We start from the raw sequence: 15,887 nt of genomic DNA on the forward strand, positions 1-15,887 counted from the left end.
TGACAACAGGAAGAGTTGCAACTGTTGTTGTTGGTGTTGTTGTCGCTTAGTTGCTTAGTGTGGCTTAGACGAATATGAACTGGGCGTGGTTGCACTTCTTTGGCGGCCCGATGGTCAGGCGTAGCCACTTGCCACGACACGACGGCGCCGGCAGCGCACTCCAGCGCGTCGTGCGACCCGACAGCCCCTCGCCCCGGCAATGATGGCTGAGCAGCAACTGTTGCTGCTGCTGCTGTTGCTGCTGTTGCAATGCCAGCGGCGATAATGGCGCTGATTTGTTGGTGCTGCGCTTCGACGTCGCTGACCGTTGACGATGCGACTGCGATTGCGATTGCCGTTGGCGCTTGTATTCGTAGTTGTTTTCGTTGCTGCCCGTTTCCGTTTCCGCTTCCGCATCGGTTTCGGGCTCGAGCATGTTTTGTGCATCATCCTCATTGGTTTCCTCCTCCTCCTCCTCCTCCTCGTGCTCGGGCTCCTGTTCTGGCTCTTGTTCCTGCTCCTCCTCCTCCTCGTCCTCCTCATCGTTCTCCTCATCATCATTGTTGCTGCTCTCGTCACCTCCTCCTCCCTCCTCTGCAGTCAAATACTTGCGCGTTGTTGTTGTTGTTGTTGTGGTTGTTGGAGCAGTCGTTGCTCGGCCACCCTGCAACTTGTTGCTGCCTGTTGCACTTGCGCTCGCCTCCTTGTCCTGCACGAGCGCCTCAAGGTCACAGCGCACAGTTATGCGATCGCCTGCAGACCAGTTCGAAAATGTTCAACACTCAAAACTGATTCTTGATTCAAGCTGAGCACATAAATGATGCACTTGATGAAATCACTTACCTTCTTGCATGAGATTGTAGGGTGGCAGCTTGTGGCAGCCTTGGATGCCTTGATTACCTCGAATTCGACGCAGTATCTGAAATGAAACGAGTTCAACAAAAGTGACACTTTTCAGCTAAACAAGTAGTTCACAAAAGTTATGCCAATGGCAAATGTATCTCATATGTTTATATCATTTATATATATATATACTATATCTATGAATGAAGGCATACTAATTGTATTATCAAGTATAATATATATATTTGAGTAGAATACATTCTGTAAGGTATAAAGTAAGGCATTCTATTCGCACACAGATCCCGCAGGTGAGTTAACAACACGCTGCGTGTATAGCTACTCATAAACTGTTCAATTTAATTTCCAATTACATGTCGTGGGTATGGGCCCCCAATAACTGTGCTGTGGCATAACACTGACTTTTGCCGTGCGTAAGGACAACGAGAGAGAGGGAGAGGGAGAGGGAGAGGGAGAGGGAGAATAAAAGAATGACAGAATAAGAGCAAAGCTGGCAGACAGAACAGACACGGATGGATGGATAGAATGATGATTGCGCAATTGTGCGCAGCCGAAGGGCAGAAGATGAGGCAGTGAAGGGCAGGGCACACACACACACACACACGCGCACACACACACGCACACACACACACAGAGTCAGTTCAAAGGCGCCGCTAGTCACCCGGAAATTCGAACTGTCTATTAAGCCTAACAATTTCCGTTTCCGTTACGCAAAAAACGCAGCGCACAAAAACAAATACAATTGAAAGGCGACTGTCAAGTGGTCTTGGCTGTAAGTGTGTGTGTGCGTGTGTGTGTGTGTGCGTGTGTGTGCGGGTGTGTGTGTGCGGGTGTGTGTGTGTGATGTGTACTTGACAGTTGTCAAGGTGTTGACAGCGGAAATTGCGTCGGAAATTTAAATGCGCCCTCAAATTTGTCTGTCTCTCTCTTTCTCTTTCTCTCCCTCTCTCTCTCTCTCTTGATCTCTCTCTCTCTCTCTCTCTCTCTGTCTGTCTATATGTCGAATCAATTTTGGCGGATATTTGGCCACTTAGCCAAGGCCTCAATTACCGAAACGAGACAGACATTGGCCAAATTAGCCGGGCCTGCATTCAATTGACACGACTACGGAAATCAAAACCAAATCAAAATTGCCCCCAGGCCAAGCAACACAAAAACCAACTGACAGCAAAACAGCAAACCAGCAAAACAACAAACACACAAAAACAACAGAACAACAGAAGAACAAAACATAAAAAAAGAAATGCGCGAGATTTTAATAGAAATATAATTCGAGCTGTCGACGGCTTTTCCCCGCGCTGAGCACTTAATTAACTTGGCCAATCTCCAGTATCCTGTCTGCCATCTCCCAGCTCGCAGCTGCCGTCTTCCGTCTGTCGCCCCCACCTCGGCCCGGCCATAAAGGTAAATTGAAAAAGAGAAATGCATGTAAATAAACTGCCAGCCACCGCACAAAGTAATAAAAATAAACAAGCCACGCAATGAATGCACAAAACTTGAGCAGCAAAACATAATTAAGCTCAAGTGGATGTCAGCCCAGAAACGAATCCTGCCAACGCGACGGACGCCAGTTGGCCGGGGGTGAGTTGTCTGTGGCAGGGTCTGTCTGTGGCTGCCTCAAAATGATGACAAAGAGCTATCAATGGTCAGCAACAGAGCCCAGAAAAACGTTATGAGATTGCCACATGTCTCGAGCAAAAAGGTGGCTGACCATCATTTTGGTCATAGTTTGACGGGCAGCAGCAAGCAGCAAGCAGCTCAAGTCCCAAAAATTATATGTATATATAAATAAATAATATATATATATATATATAGATATACTTGATTATCATCACTAGCTGAGTGCTGAGTCCATTTGGGCATCACAGTTAGTTTGTCTGTCTGCCTGCCGTTTGTCTTAAGGCAGTTTCTAGACGAAACTTGAAAAGTTGTTCTTCTCTTTGCGCCACTCAGTCAGAAGCAGGCAGAGTTGAAGTGCAGAAGTATCAGTGTAAAAAGTAGATTTTAATACCCTCAAGCCCTGAATTGAAAATATGTAACTGGCAGAAAGCTGGCAGACGCCGATTCCATTAATTATTCATATTCATATTCATTTTCGCTTGTAAGCTGCTTCAGCTTACACAAAGTTATGGCAATGGCAATGGCAATGGCAAATCTTTGGCTTGCCTATTTTCTTTCTTGATTTTCGACAGAATATTTTTGCTCAAATTTTGCATTCCTATCATATTTTATACTTTTTACTTTTTACTTTCTACTTTTTGTTTGCCACCTCTAGCATTTCTCCAACTGTGGCCTGTGTCTAAGAAATGACTCAATGCAACATAATTAGGTAAATACCGCATATTGTTGTTTTGCGGCTCAGCCAGAAATTCTTTAGCAAAAGGAGCTGCCAACAAGCTGCAAGAGCGAAACAGCCAAAAAAAAAAAAGCCAACAAACGAAGCAACTTTTGTGGCATACAACTTTGGTTAGGCGACTATATATATATGTATATATATATATATATACATGTGTATTTATTTCAAGTGTTTAGTTTAGTTAAGTCAAATGTCGACATTTTGGCAATTGCCATTTCAGGCTACGACTTTGGCAACAGTCTTCTAAGCCAGCCAACCCTCTGTCAAAAAGTCATTTTCTTGTCAAATATTTTGCCACTTCAAAGGGCAGGCAATGTGATGCGACGACAACTGTCAGTGGCAGCAACAAGCGTAGCAGCGACACTGCCACTTACAAAAGTATTTGCACTCGTTTATATGAAAGGCAAACAACAAACAAACACACACACACACACACACACACATACACACACAAACACACACACACACACCCACCGATAAAAAACATAACAGAGGCAGCAGAGAAGTGAGAGCAAGAAAAAACCGCTGGCTGCTAAAAATAATTGCTTGACAAAGTTGCCGCACAGCTTGCGGCACTCTGGACGAACCTGCCCCTTCCCGCCTCCCCCTCCCCCAGTCTGTGGGCTGCAGTCTCAGCGAGGGACTTCGATATACTTTGCCTACAGTTCGCACACAAAAACGGGAAACGAAAACGATGCGGACAACATCTCAATTTGGATTTAGTCCACGGAGCAACAGGCAACTGTGGCGAGCCTTGCCAGCCGAGTCTGGATCGTGTCCAAGCTGCAGCCTGCAAGCTGGAGCAGACCCAGTCCGAGTCCGAGGGCTTGCCAAAGGAAGCACTTTGCGGCGCTTGAGTGGGTCTCCTGAATAGGGGAAATGTTAAGAGACTACTCTGCGCTGGACTTTCCGTTCAGTCTCGCCCTTTCCGGTGTTCGTCCCTTTGGTCATTCGGTCTCGGTGTTCGTCTTATCCCTGCCATCATTTTAATGATGATTGAGCAGCGCGCAAATCTTGTTGCATACTTTCGGGCGACTTGGCAATGCAAAGGATGCTGGTCGGGGAAATTGTGGTATTGGTTTCGCCTGCTTGTTGGTTCATCGTCCTTGCTGTGACAGTTTCGTTTGGCTGCCTGCCCATTCAAATAAAACGGTTTATATATATATATATATATTTGTGTGTGTATGCATATATCTGTATATGTAGATACTATAATACACAGATTAGACTCTGCACCGTAAGCCGTTTACATCCCCTTCCTACCTCCCTCCCTCCCTTCAGTCCTTACGTTACCCTGCCCTGCTACCTCAATTTCATCGTACTTATTCTGGCCGAATAATTGATATTGACAATGTGCTGGCTAGTTAAATGGATGGATGTGCTTTGAAAGTTATAATTAGCACTGCAAATAGAGCGAATGAGAAGGCGGACAACGGGGCGTATGAATATTTGAGCATACCAACATATGTGCCATAATGCCAGCGAATCAATTATGCATGCAACTGTATCCGGTATCCTGTAATATGTATCCTGTGCACATACCTAGCTCGAATATTAGTTAGCCCCAACTACCAAATACCAACTAACTAACTAACTAGCCAACTATCTGGGCATGGTTATAATAAAGTTTAATTCAAAATCCATTCACAGCCATACAATATAAATGTTAATTATGTATATGTGCATAGATGTATGTATGTATTTAACTATCTATGTATGTATGTATGTATGTATGTATGTATATATGTATATATTATATACTTTTACTGTTACTGTGCTACATAATGGCATTGACGGATGACTTAAAACTTGATTGCTGTCACTTTGTGTGGCCTTTGAGCCGCTTAAAAGTGTTCTCTCTCTTTCTCCCCCTCTCTCTTTCGCTCTCTCTCTCTCTCTTCATAATTTTGTTCCCTTTTGTATGTCGTTTTCTTTCATTTTTTTCGCTTTTACTTTGGGCTCGCCTTGACTCGCTATTAAGTGCATAATTCAATTTGAAAAGCAGACTTTGAGTGCCTCTAAAAGTATGCAAAGCACAGACTCCCACACACACACACACACACACACACACACAGACGCACACACACAGACACAAACACAGATATAGGCTCACACATACACACATAGATCAACTGTGCATAAAACGAATTCAGCTGCGTTTGTTTACGTATAATGAAAATAAAGTAGCAGCTTTTACGCATTTTTATGGTTTTTATTTAAATGTCAACGGCGCGGCAGGTAGCAAAAAGAGGCGTGCTTGGGTGGCAGTGGGCGGTGGGCGGGTTGCTTACTGGCTTGTTGGCTCGGTCTAGCCAACGTCACCTACTATGCAAATGAGACTGTGTGCACCTGTGTGTGTGTGTGTCTGTGTGTTTGTGTTTGTGTGCGTATATCATAAAATCTGTCAATTCGCAGCACAATTGTCTTCAATTTTCAGCAGGAGACACCAACACAGAGATGACTTAAAGGCTAGTAATCAAGTTACTACGCTCTTTCTCTTTCTCTCTCTCTCTCTCCATTTCTGTCTCTCTCTCTCTCTCTCTCTCTAGGTGTCTGTCTGTTTGTCGGTAAATTTATGCGGTCCAAGCTAATCCTCATGGGGATTTTTTCTTAAAACGTTTTATTGTTGCCCCGTCGCACCCAACGCAAGTGGAGCTGCAGCAGCTTCAACTGTTGTTGGAGTTGCCGCCTGCTGCCTGATGATGCCTGCTCTTGTTCCTGCTGCTGGCTGGCTGGCTGGTTCGCTGGCGTACTTCTTCCTGAAGCTCGTCCTGCAGCCCTTTTGTAGGCCGAGCTTCTTACCCAGTTTAAGGCCCCTGTCGACTGCAGATTTCCCAGTTGCCTTGTAAATTTATCGCATTAAAAAGTGTGAATTTCGCTCGACTGGCGCAGGAGCTGCTTCTGCCAGAGAGTCCTGTGTAGCTAGTGTCCTGTAACCTGTACCTGAACCTGAACCTGAACACTCAGTCCGTGTCTGCTGTATGCTTTTGTAATTTCTTCACGGCAATCGCTTCGCACTGTCATTATGTAAATGAAATTGTGGCGAATTATTATTTTTATTTTTCGCTTGTTTTCCTTTTCATTTTCATTTTCATTTTCTCCTTCTGCTCGAGTTTGGTTTTCTGTTTGTTATTTGCGTAATTTATTTATTTATTTTCTTTGCCCCAGTTGCTTTCCACTGTTTTTGCTGTTGTTGTTGTTGCTGGTATATTTTGTGTGCTTCACGTTCTTAGCATTTGAGCGCATAATTCATAATTTGCACTGTCGTCCTTTGTCCTTGTCCTTTGTTCTTGCCGCTTGCCCCTTGCCGTTGCTGCCAACCTGCCAACCTCGCTGCGTATCAGCGCCAAAGCAATAAAAGTTTGTCGCTAGTTAACAAATCATTGCACAAGTGAATTGTGGCCAGGGCACGAAGGGATCCGGCCAAGGAGTGGAGGCAGTCTTCGTTGTTATGCTTATGATTGAGTTTCAATTGATTTGTGTGTGTGTGTGTGTGGATGAGTTGATTACGATAACATCAATATGTGAATACATATTCATCAGTTATTCATATGCTATTCCCTCGATGGAGTTTGTACAGCTTTCGATCTATATCGCTGGCTATATCAATTAGGCATTTCAGATAGGTAAAAATAGGCGACAAGTTAATGTTATCTATGCTCGCTGATTGGATTCTAAACAAGTTGATATTTTTGTTTAACGAGAAACGTGCAAAGTCTTCAAAGCTTAAAATAATAAATTGCGGATTTAATTTAATTTCGTGCAACAAAAGTGAGGGGCATCATAATAAACGGCTTTTGATGACCAAAGAAAACACTTAAAAAAAAAGAAAAGAAACACAAAACATGGAAGAGATGAAATAACAAACCGCAACAAGCGACAACAGCAACAACAACAAGGTAACAATAAAGAAAAAAATAACAGCACACACAAAGCAAGGCAAGGACAGGTTGAGAATTTGTTCCTGGTCCTCCCCCCCGTCATCCAATCCCCCTAAACGCGGTGTATTCGGCACGTGATTGATGTCCGCTTACTTATTGTGGCATACTCTTCCCAGCAACCCCAAACACATCACTCCCCTGTATAACAGTTGCTGTTTTTGCAATCAGAAAACCAGAGTCCAGTAGTAAATAGTCGTATTTGTGAGGACAACAATGACAAGCTTTCAACTTTGGCTCCCATTCATATATACCCAGCAAATAGCTGGTCAGCGATATAAATTTGTATTGCTGGAGAGATCCTTCGATGAGTACTTTTTTGCCAAGGGTATCTTTCAGTTGAGCAATCATTATTTGAACTTGCTTTTGCGCTTGTGGCCAGCTATGCTTTTTTTCCTATTGCTTATTCTTTGTTTGGCTTGACGCTTGGACAATTGAGAAAAAGACATCAAGGACACTTGGGGACAACGGGCTACCTCGCACACGGACGAGTCAAGGATTCGTAGTCAACCTAACCTGTCTCCAGGATGAATAGAATAGAATGAATCATAAACATTACCAGCAAAAAAAGCAAAAGCAAAAAAAAAAATGGAAAAAGAAAACAAAGCAACGAAATTCTCGTAAGGATGAAAATTAACAGCGCGTCAAATCAAGACGGGGATTTTATACAATTTTTATGCGCCTTTTATGATGGATTTTTATTGCTGACGCTTATGCTGATGTTATTCTTGGGCTTTCCCCGCTCCCTGTGCCCCACTCCAATGTTCGTTCTATTGCTCGCTTTTCTTGTTCTTTTCCATTACAGCATTAAATTGTTTGCATGCAGCGCAGGCCATAAAAAAATACAACAGCTAGCAACAAATTTGGGATTAATACTGAAATTCGTCTTCCACTTCCACTGCCACCTCCACTTCCTTTCCGTTGCCCTTGCCCTTTCATTTTTCCACATTTCCATTTACAATCCTCCGTCAACCTAACCTATAGCCGTAAAAGCGGCTTTGGGAAGCGATTTTCCACACCTTTTGCATAGAATCGAAAAGAATCGTAAATCAAAATTAAACAAAATCATGCGTGAAAAACGCCAAGAAAGCAAAAAGCTGAATATTATTTCACGCTCAGTTCCAGAAATGAAATATAATGGGGATAAGCCGACATATTAAGGAATTTAAATATTAAGAGAAAAAAATGTACAAAATATGCCTCGGAACAGAAGAAGAAACTCTTTGGAAGTGAAATGCTGGACGAAACACCTTTAGTATAAGTAAATCTTAAGGTAATCTTTAAAAGTCCAGTGAGAATAGATCTGAAGGGTTAAAGCACTTAACAAACTAAGTTAAGGTAGTTAAAACATTATATATGTGCAGAAAACTATCTTAAATATTAGCTGGTATAAGACTAGTAATCCTTTTAAAAGCATCTACTTAGAGAGAGAGAGAGAGAGAGAGAGAGAGAGAGAGAAAGATCTGTGTTTGTAGATCTGTCTAGCTTAAGATCTTAAGGTCTATAGAAGTAAGGTCTCAATAGATCGTCAAAGTAGTTTTAAGTAGTGGAGTATCTAGTACTTACTCATGATCTCGAATGTGCTTGAAGGAGTCTCGGTAGCGCGTGCGCAGATTATGTCGACTGTCGCCTTTGCTATCGCTATCGTTGACACGGCGATGGCGGGAGAGGGCGGCGGGCAGCAGTAGAGCCATTTCTGAAACGAGAGCAATGGAAACAAGACGGAAATTGTGAATATCGGGGATGAAAGGAATAGCTAAAGGAAAATGCACTGAAAATCAATTTGTAAAAGCGATGCGCGAAATGTTTTGCGATGTCACGTAAATGCTACGAGGTGGCGCAGATAACCCAAGGTGTACCATAACTGTAACCGGAAGAGGTGGCTGTAATTTCATCAGCAAAACTGAGATTATATGTGTATGCCTCTTTGTGTGTGTGTGTGTGTATGTGTGTGTCTGCGTATGTGTGTTTGTTGTGCGGAAGTGCGTGCCTACACGCCTGAGGTTATGGCGCACGTTTCTTGTTTAGACTTTTTCTTCTTTTTTGGCGTTTGCTTCTTTTCGCTTGATGTTTGCATTGCTGAGAGCGAAATCAAAACATGCCATTAGACAGCGCCGGCAAACAGGCAGGCAAACAAACACATACAGCCACAAAAAGGAACGCAGACGACAAGGACAACAAGCATCTGGCTATACTCAGTCAACAACCAGAGTGACAAGAGTGTCAAAAGCAAAGAGAGAGGTCGCCCGCCGCCCAGCAGTATGTTGACTTTTGACTATTCGCAATGCGGATAGACAGTGCCTAAGGCAACTCCGCTCACTGTTACCGACACGCAGACGACTGTGCAACACAAACGTGCCACGTGACAAAAGCATAAGTGTCGGCAACAGCATCTGCATCAAACTGTGCGCCTTGTTTCCTGGCCAAACAGCAGCTGGAACAGGAACACAGCAAAAAAAAGCACTGCATTTTTCAAAATCGCTAGAGACTTTTTTGTGATTTGCAGAAATAATTTCCAAATATAAGAAAAAAAGTTTTTCGTTTTATAAATATTTTCAACTATTCAAAAATGCATTTGTAAAAAGTAGAAATGTAGATTCCCATTTTTAGAAGAAATCATTTTGAGTGCCGTAAAATCGAAGTTTTTTCAAATTAAATTGATATGAATTTTGAACTATCTGAAATTTTGAACTATCCTGAATATTTTAGAAAAATGTGACTGAAATTAGTGAAAGAAAAACCGTAGTTTTGAGGAAAATACTTTCTGTATAATAAGTTAAGTTAACCTTAGTGCCAGAAGAATCTGGGATTTCTAGGAAAAAGGGAGATTTTTGTGAAGAGTGAAGAGACGCAGTCAGAGAAGTGACTGTGCCGGCCATCACCTTAGGGTCACTTATCTTTTTCAGTCACTCACCCTTATCACCCTGTGGACGTTCTAGTTTTCTTTTGAGCGACAGGTTGAGTTATCAAAGCAAAAACATTTATTCTAGAATAAACATTTTCTTACTGCTTACTTCTCATTTGAATTTTGAAGCTAACATTTTTGATTTGCATTTCAAAATCATACAAATTTTCCATTTGAGATTTTCCACATCAATTTTGTGGTTGCTCCATCGATACTACGTCACTGTGAAAAACGTAGAGAAACAGTTGCGGTAGGAGATGCGGGAGAATCGAGGCATATATATTTATTTTAATGACGAGCACGTTTCACAAACAGATGAACTGTCAAGTCGGAGTAGTTGTGGCTTACAAATGATGATGGTCCGAGCTTAAAGTATTCTTTTTCTTTTTAGACATTAAGAGGGTCAGTGAAACAGAGACAGACAGAAAGAGAGAGAGAGAGAGAGAGAGAGAGAGCCTGTGTAAGCGACTGCTGTCCTGCACACATATGTATTGCATAATTTTGGGCGACAGCAGTCTCACAACTTATGCAAATTTAACAAGTCAAGTACCACACACACACAGACACACACACACACACACACACACACACGCACACGCACACATAAATTTGCATAATCAAATGGCATATTGTTGTGGCACGCCTTGCACCTCCCAACAGACGCCTCACATTTTCCATTTGCCAGTTGCTGTTACGTTTTTCATCTTGGACGATTACCAAGTTGGGCAAGTAACACACACACACACACACACACACATATATGTATATATATATATTGACACACACACACACACAGGGATATGCATACATGCAAGTTAATTGGAATTTAGCACATGGCCCGTAATTCACATCTCGCTGTGAGTGAGTGAATGAGTGGGTTCGAGTGTGTGAGTTGCTGAATGAGGAGTGAATGTGAGTGTGCAGCAATTATTTTTATAACGTTAATGAGCACTGCGCATTATTGTGGCTGCCGATGGCGGCGACAACGACTACGATGATGCTGATGTTGATGCTGATGCTGATGGGGATGGGGATGGGGATGCTGACGCTGATGTGGCTGCTGACGATGGCGACAGTCAGCGCCGAAAATGTGCACACGTATTTGCCACACAACAAGAAATAACATAGCAAGTGCCACAACTAGAAGAAGAAGAGCTCTCTCAGGCACACCTAAGATTAAATATTTATGTGTGTACCTTGGCTAAAAGCTGACAGCTTTGTCATCATAATCAATATTACAATATATATATATATATATAAGCAAAGTTATCGAGATAATGAAGTCAAGTTGATGCTGCTGTTGAAGGTTATATTATATATTTATTGTGGTCGGAGATACTTGTTGCTCTATTTAAACCATTTCTAGACATTTTTAGTGTATTATGTTTTGGCCAATTGCAAGTCTAATTTCGCACAGTGTCTGAGTAACCACCACATTGAGAGCGTGTTCTCACCTGTAAGTGGCACTGGGCATTCTATATGTGTGTCACGCCCCACAACTCCCAAAAAAACTCACCCACATGGCCTATATGTGTGTGTTTGTTTACCTTAATTATTACACACATGCCCGAAAAAGGCACTTACACACACACTTGCACACACACACACACACAGAGGGGGGGAGGGGGGAGTGGGGGCAGCACTTAGTTGGGGCTTGTTTGTTAGCAATTAACTTGGCATTACACAGTTTTTAATAGCATACTTAACGGCGCTTCCTTTCTGTCTTCATCTCCTCTGGCCGCGTCTTCGTTTACGTCTTCCTCTTCGTCTTCGCTGCTGCAAATTGAATTTGTGGCCTGGCCAATTACCTAACACAAATTGCACGTATTTATAGCGGTACTTGTTGTCGCTGTTGTTGGTGTTGTTGGTGTTGTTGGTGTTGCTGGTGTTGCTGGTGTTGCCGCTTCAACTATGTGTATGTACAATATGCAACAGTTGAGAGCTCGTCACGCGCTCTGCTTTGCAATTTCCCGTTAGCTGCTTGTGCAGCTTTCGCTTATTAACTTTTGCCGCTTTTGCTTTGATCCAACTCCGACTTTGACTCCGCTTTTGACTTGGCTTTATTTTGTTGCCAATGTTGTTCTGATTGTTGTTATTGATGTTGTAGTTGTTGTCCGCCTGTTGCTGTTTCAACTTTCGCTTTGTCAAGCTATTAAATGGCAAATATCCAACACTGTTTGACCTCAATACCCACCCAGCTCCTCACCCCTCTCGCCTGCCACTGTTTGCCTCTGTGCCGTTCAAGCTGTGATCCTGTCCAGCTGTAATCGACATTTTAATGCTCAGTAATTGCCTGTGACGCTGGCAAGCCAACTAAAACCTAAAGCCAACTGCCAAAGCCATTGCCCAGCAATAGCTGTCAGCAATTTGCAAGATAAACAAAGGCAAACAGACACACACACACACATACACCACATGCGTATCTGTGTGAATGTGTGTGTATGTGTGTGTGTGGTTAACACTATAAACAGCTTAAAAAAGCATTAAAAGCATTTAATTCCGACATGTGTGTGTCTGCTTTGATTAACACTTGAATGTATTTATTTATATACTCTGGTATTGTCTTCCTTTAGTTACATATACATACATATACATATATATATATACAGTTATTTATGGTGTACATAATATAGACACCGATATAGATAATGTACATCTATAAACCATCGCATACCTCAGTTAATTATTCGATGGATGGTTTTTTAGATAAGCTGGCTTTAAGCTTAATACCTGCTATTCATTTACTAGAATCAAGCGCACCTAAAGCCCATCAAGGTATTTTTACGAAGCTATTTGTGTATTTAATAGTATTATTATAATATTATATTATATATACTTAGTATTGTAATATAGTATAATATTAGTTTTAGGGTGTGGCATCTTCATCGATGCGACTTTAAGAGCTGTCATTCATGCGCCGAACCACTATTAATTATATCCTTTATGACTTCCGCCACAGAGCAACACAACACAAAGTTTCATTGACGCCTGTGACATGTGGAGCGTTTGTTTTGGCCATTATGCATACAGTTAAACGATTTTTTTTTAATGGCTGGCAATCAAGGTTTTAATTAAACGCTTAAAGAGCGGACAGCGGAGAGCATACAAATATAAAATACCCACAAGCACAACTAAATCCAAAGCAGCACAGGCGAAAAAAAAGAAAAATTAAAAAGGATGTGGGTGGGGGGTGATATTGCAGAGGGGAGAGGGGGTCTTAACTGATGGCGAAGCTGGAGCTGAAGCCTGTGCGACAGGCACGTCCGACACTAATGGAGCGCAGGCGACCCCAAACATAAACAAAAACTTCTGCTGCGATTTTTAATAGTTTTTATCCTTTTTTTTTTTGCAATTCTTTTTTTTTTATTTTATTTTGCTCTTTATTTTTGTTTTAGTTTTTGCTCAGTACTTGGCTTGCTGCACTTCTTCTGGCATGGGCGTAAACGTGGGGCGTGGCCGTGTATGCCGGCGGCGACACTTAGCCAAATATAATATGGCTTTTATGTCAGCTACTTGCACAAAATTGCTTTGGCTCTGCATGCCAGGACACAGCTCGAGCGAATCACACAGAGAGAGAGAGAGAGAGAGAGAGAGTGAGGGGGGAGGTGGGGGAAGAGCGAGAAGGAGAGAGGTAGTGCCTCAGACAGTGGGAACTTAGTTTCTTTCACGTGCAAGTCGAGTTCTTATGCAGTTGCCATTTGCCATTTACCAATTCCCATTTCGCATTTTTGTGCATTTCCAAAAAAAAAACCAAAAGGAATTTCAACTTTAGCTACTAAGCTTAAGCTGACAGATGCACCTACACCCACCTAACCCACAACACCTATCCGACCGGTGGCAAGTGTACTAGGATTTGGGCAAAACGTGTGCAGCACCTTGGCACCACCCAACCATCCAGCCAACCGTCAAGTGACTTAGTTTGCTCCACATTTCACAGGACGTTTAGTTGGGGAAAGCTTTTTGCAACGCAAGTTTTGTCAATGCAACAGTCATGGCAATATTAAAAATGGGCAAGCACACTATGATGTACCCCGCGTATAACGTATAGTTTATTGCAACTAATTTGAGTTATATATAGATGTCGATGGACAGGTGTCAATAGAGTTGCATCAAGAGGTTATCAAATGAGTTTCAGCTAGCAACTAAACTAAGGTCTCAAACAGATGTGAAAGGGTTCTCAGTGAGGTATACAAAGCCTATCATGCCTATGTACATTACATCTACAGGGTATATCAATGGGAGCAACATATGTATGCACGTTGCACAATTTTTTGTTGGCACTAACAATAAAAAGCAAGTGCTCGCTAAGTGGATCAACATATCAACGTTCCCCCATCAAATATGCAACAGTGCTTTGAATGTATATATATACATATATATATATATATATATATATATATGCATATGGGGAATGTGGAATAAAAAATAAGACATATGTGCGCTGAATATTGAAGTACGTGCCCCAAAAGACTGCAATATGCATAAGATGCCTACTCGGAGTCCAAAAAAAAAACTTCCTTTCGCTATGGAAGAGTTTCGAATTGCGGCTATAATAAATTATCTTTATAATTGTTGCCCTGACTCTGATTGAATTAACAAATCTGCAAATCTAATGACAGAAAATGTGTCGAACTTCAAATTTGCTTCAGTTGGGGACAAGGGTTAGTTAGCTTAAGAGAATCTAGTGTAATAGATTGGTCTCAAATGCAATCCGATCAGTATCTTTACAGTTAGCTGATGGGAATTTTACTATTTAATTAACGAGTCTTAGCAATGACAGAACTAGTGGTGTGATGTGTTTGGGGGCAACGGAACAAGTCTTTTGAGCCTCTGAACTGCAATGGACCGCTGTGTGAAAGGTGGAAGTTGCAAGGAGAACAGAGAAGGGGGAGGGTGAGAGGGAGAGGGAGGTTCTCCTGTCATGTCTGATATTTTTAATTAAAAGTACATTTCATTAACAGGCGCACACGCACATAAGCGAACTCAGATAAAGGACAGATTCTGATAAATGTGTGAACAGGTATGCAGATAGAGATGGTTGTTGTTGGTGTTGGTGTGTGTGTTGCAGTTGTTGTTGTTGTTGTTGTTGTTTGTGCTGTTGGTGTGGACTTACCTCGCAGAATCTTCTTATCGCGATGGCCGTGACAGCGATATCCCTGGCAGCCGCGCTTCTGCAACATCGAGGGGCAGTGCTTGCCACCGTTTTGGGCCGCTTGCAGAATTTGGCGTGTGCGCGTCATCATTCCCGTGCCACAACTCTTGTCGCACTCGCTCCACGCGCCCCATTCGCCCACCTGGCAGTCCAGCACTGTAAACCAAACAAAAACAAACACAAGCTTATAAGTCTATCCAAATATGTATAAATATATATATATCTAGATATATATTGAGTGGTTTTTAAGTTAACGAGTAAACATGCTGCAATATGTACCTGACTTAATGGAAGTGAAAGCTTTCGATTGCCAAGTGCATCATTTCAAGTGCATCTGTTGGCAATCTTTTGTTTCAGTTCGTTTGGCAGACCAAACGATTTGTTGAAAACTAATCCAATAGTCGCCCGTATTCAAAGAAAGCAGATGACAAGCCGGACCCAAATGCAGCTCGGACAATGCATTTTTGTGGTGAGACTGCCCAAGGGTTGCTTTCTGCTGCAGTTGCCATTGTAGTTGCAATTGTTGCAACTGTAGCTGCATTTGGCTAAATGCAGCAAGTGACGTTTCAAGATTCTTAATTAAAAACTGTGTGCAGCTCGGCAAAATTAATTAAAATCCATTTGCCTTGATTGCTTAGCGCTCCTTTTGGCCTCAGCATTGGTTTTTGCCTTTTGCGTTTTGCTTTTTATACCCGG

At 42.2% G+C, this 15,887-nt stretch overlaps 1 protein-coding gene across 1 annotated transcript in view; it reads right to left on the reverse strand.

Annotated features, from left to right (window-relative positions):
• LOC6569507 overlaps positions 1 to 15,887 on the reverse strand; it is an 80,983-nt gene continuing 65,096 nt past the window's right edge. The window contains 6 exon segments of the mRNA XM_043215982.1: positions 1 to 493; positions 524 to 732; positions 823 to 861; positions 864 to 898; positions 8,701 to 8,830; positions 15,153 to 15,347. Of these exon segments, the coding sequence (XP_043071917.1) occupies positions 65 to 493; positions 524 to 732; positions 823 to 861; positions 864 to 898; positions 8,701 to 8,830; positions 15,153 to 15,347 (1,037 nt within the window). The 3' untranslated portion in view covers positions 1 to 64.

This window comes from Drosophila grimshawi, unplaced genomic scaffold (assembly GCF_018153295.1).
Source record: "Drosophila grimshawi isolate 15287-2541.00 unplaced genomic scaffold, ASM1815329v1 contig_848, whole genome shotgun sequence".
Taxonomy (NCBI): Eukaryota; Metazoa; Arthropoda; class Insecta; order Diptera; family Drosophilidae; genus Drosophila; species Drosophila grimshawi.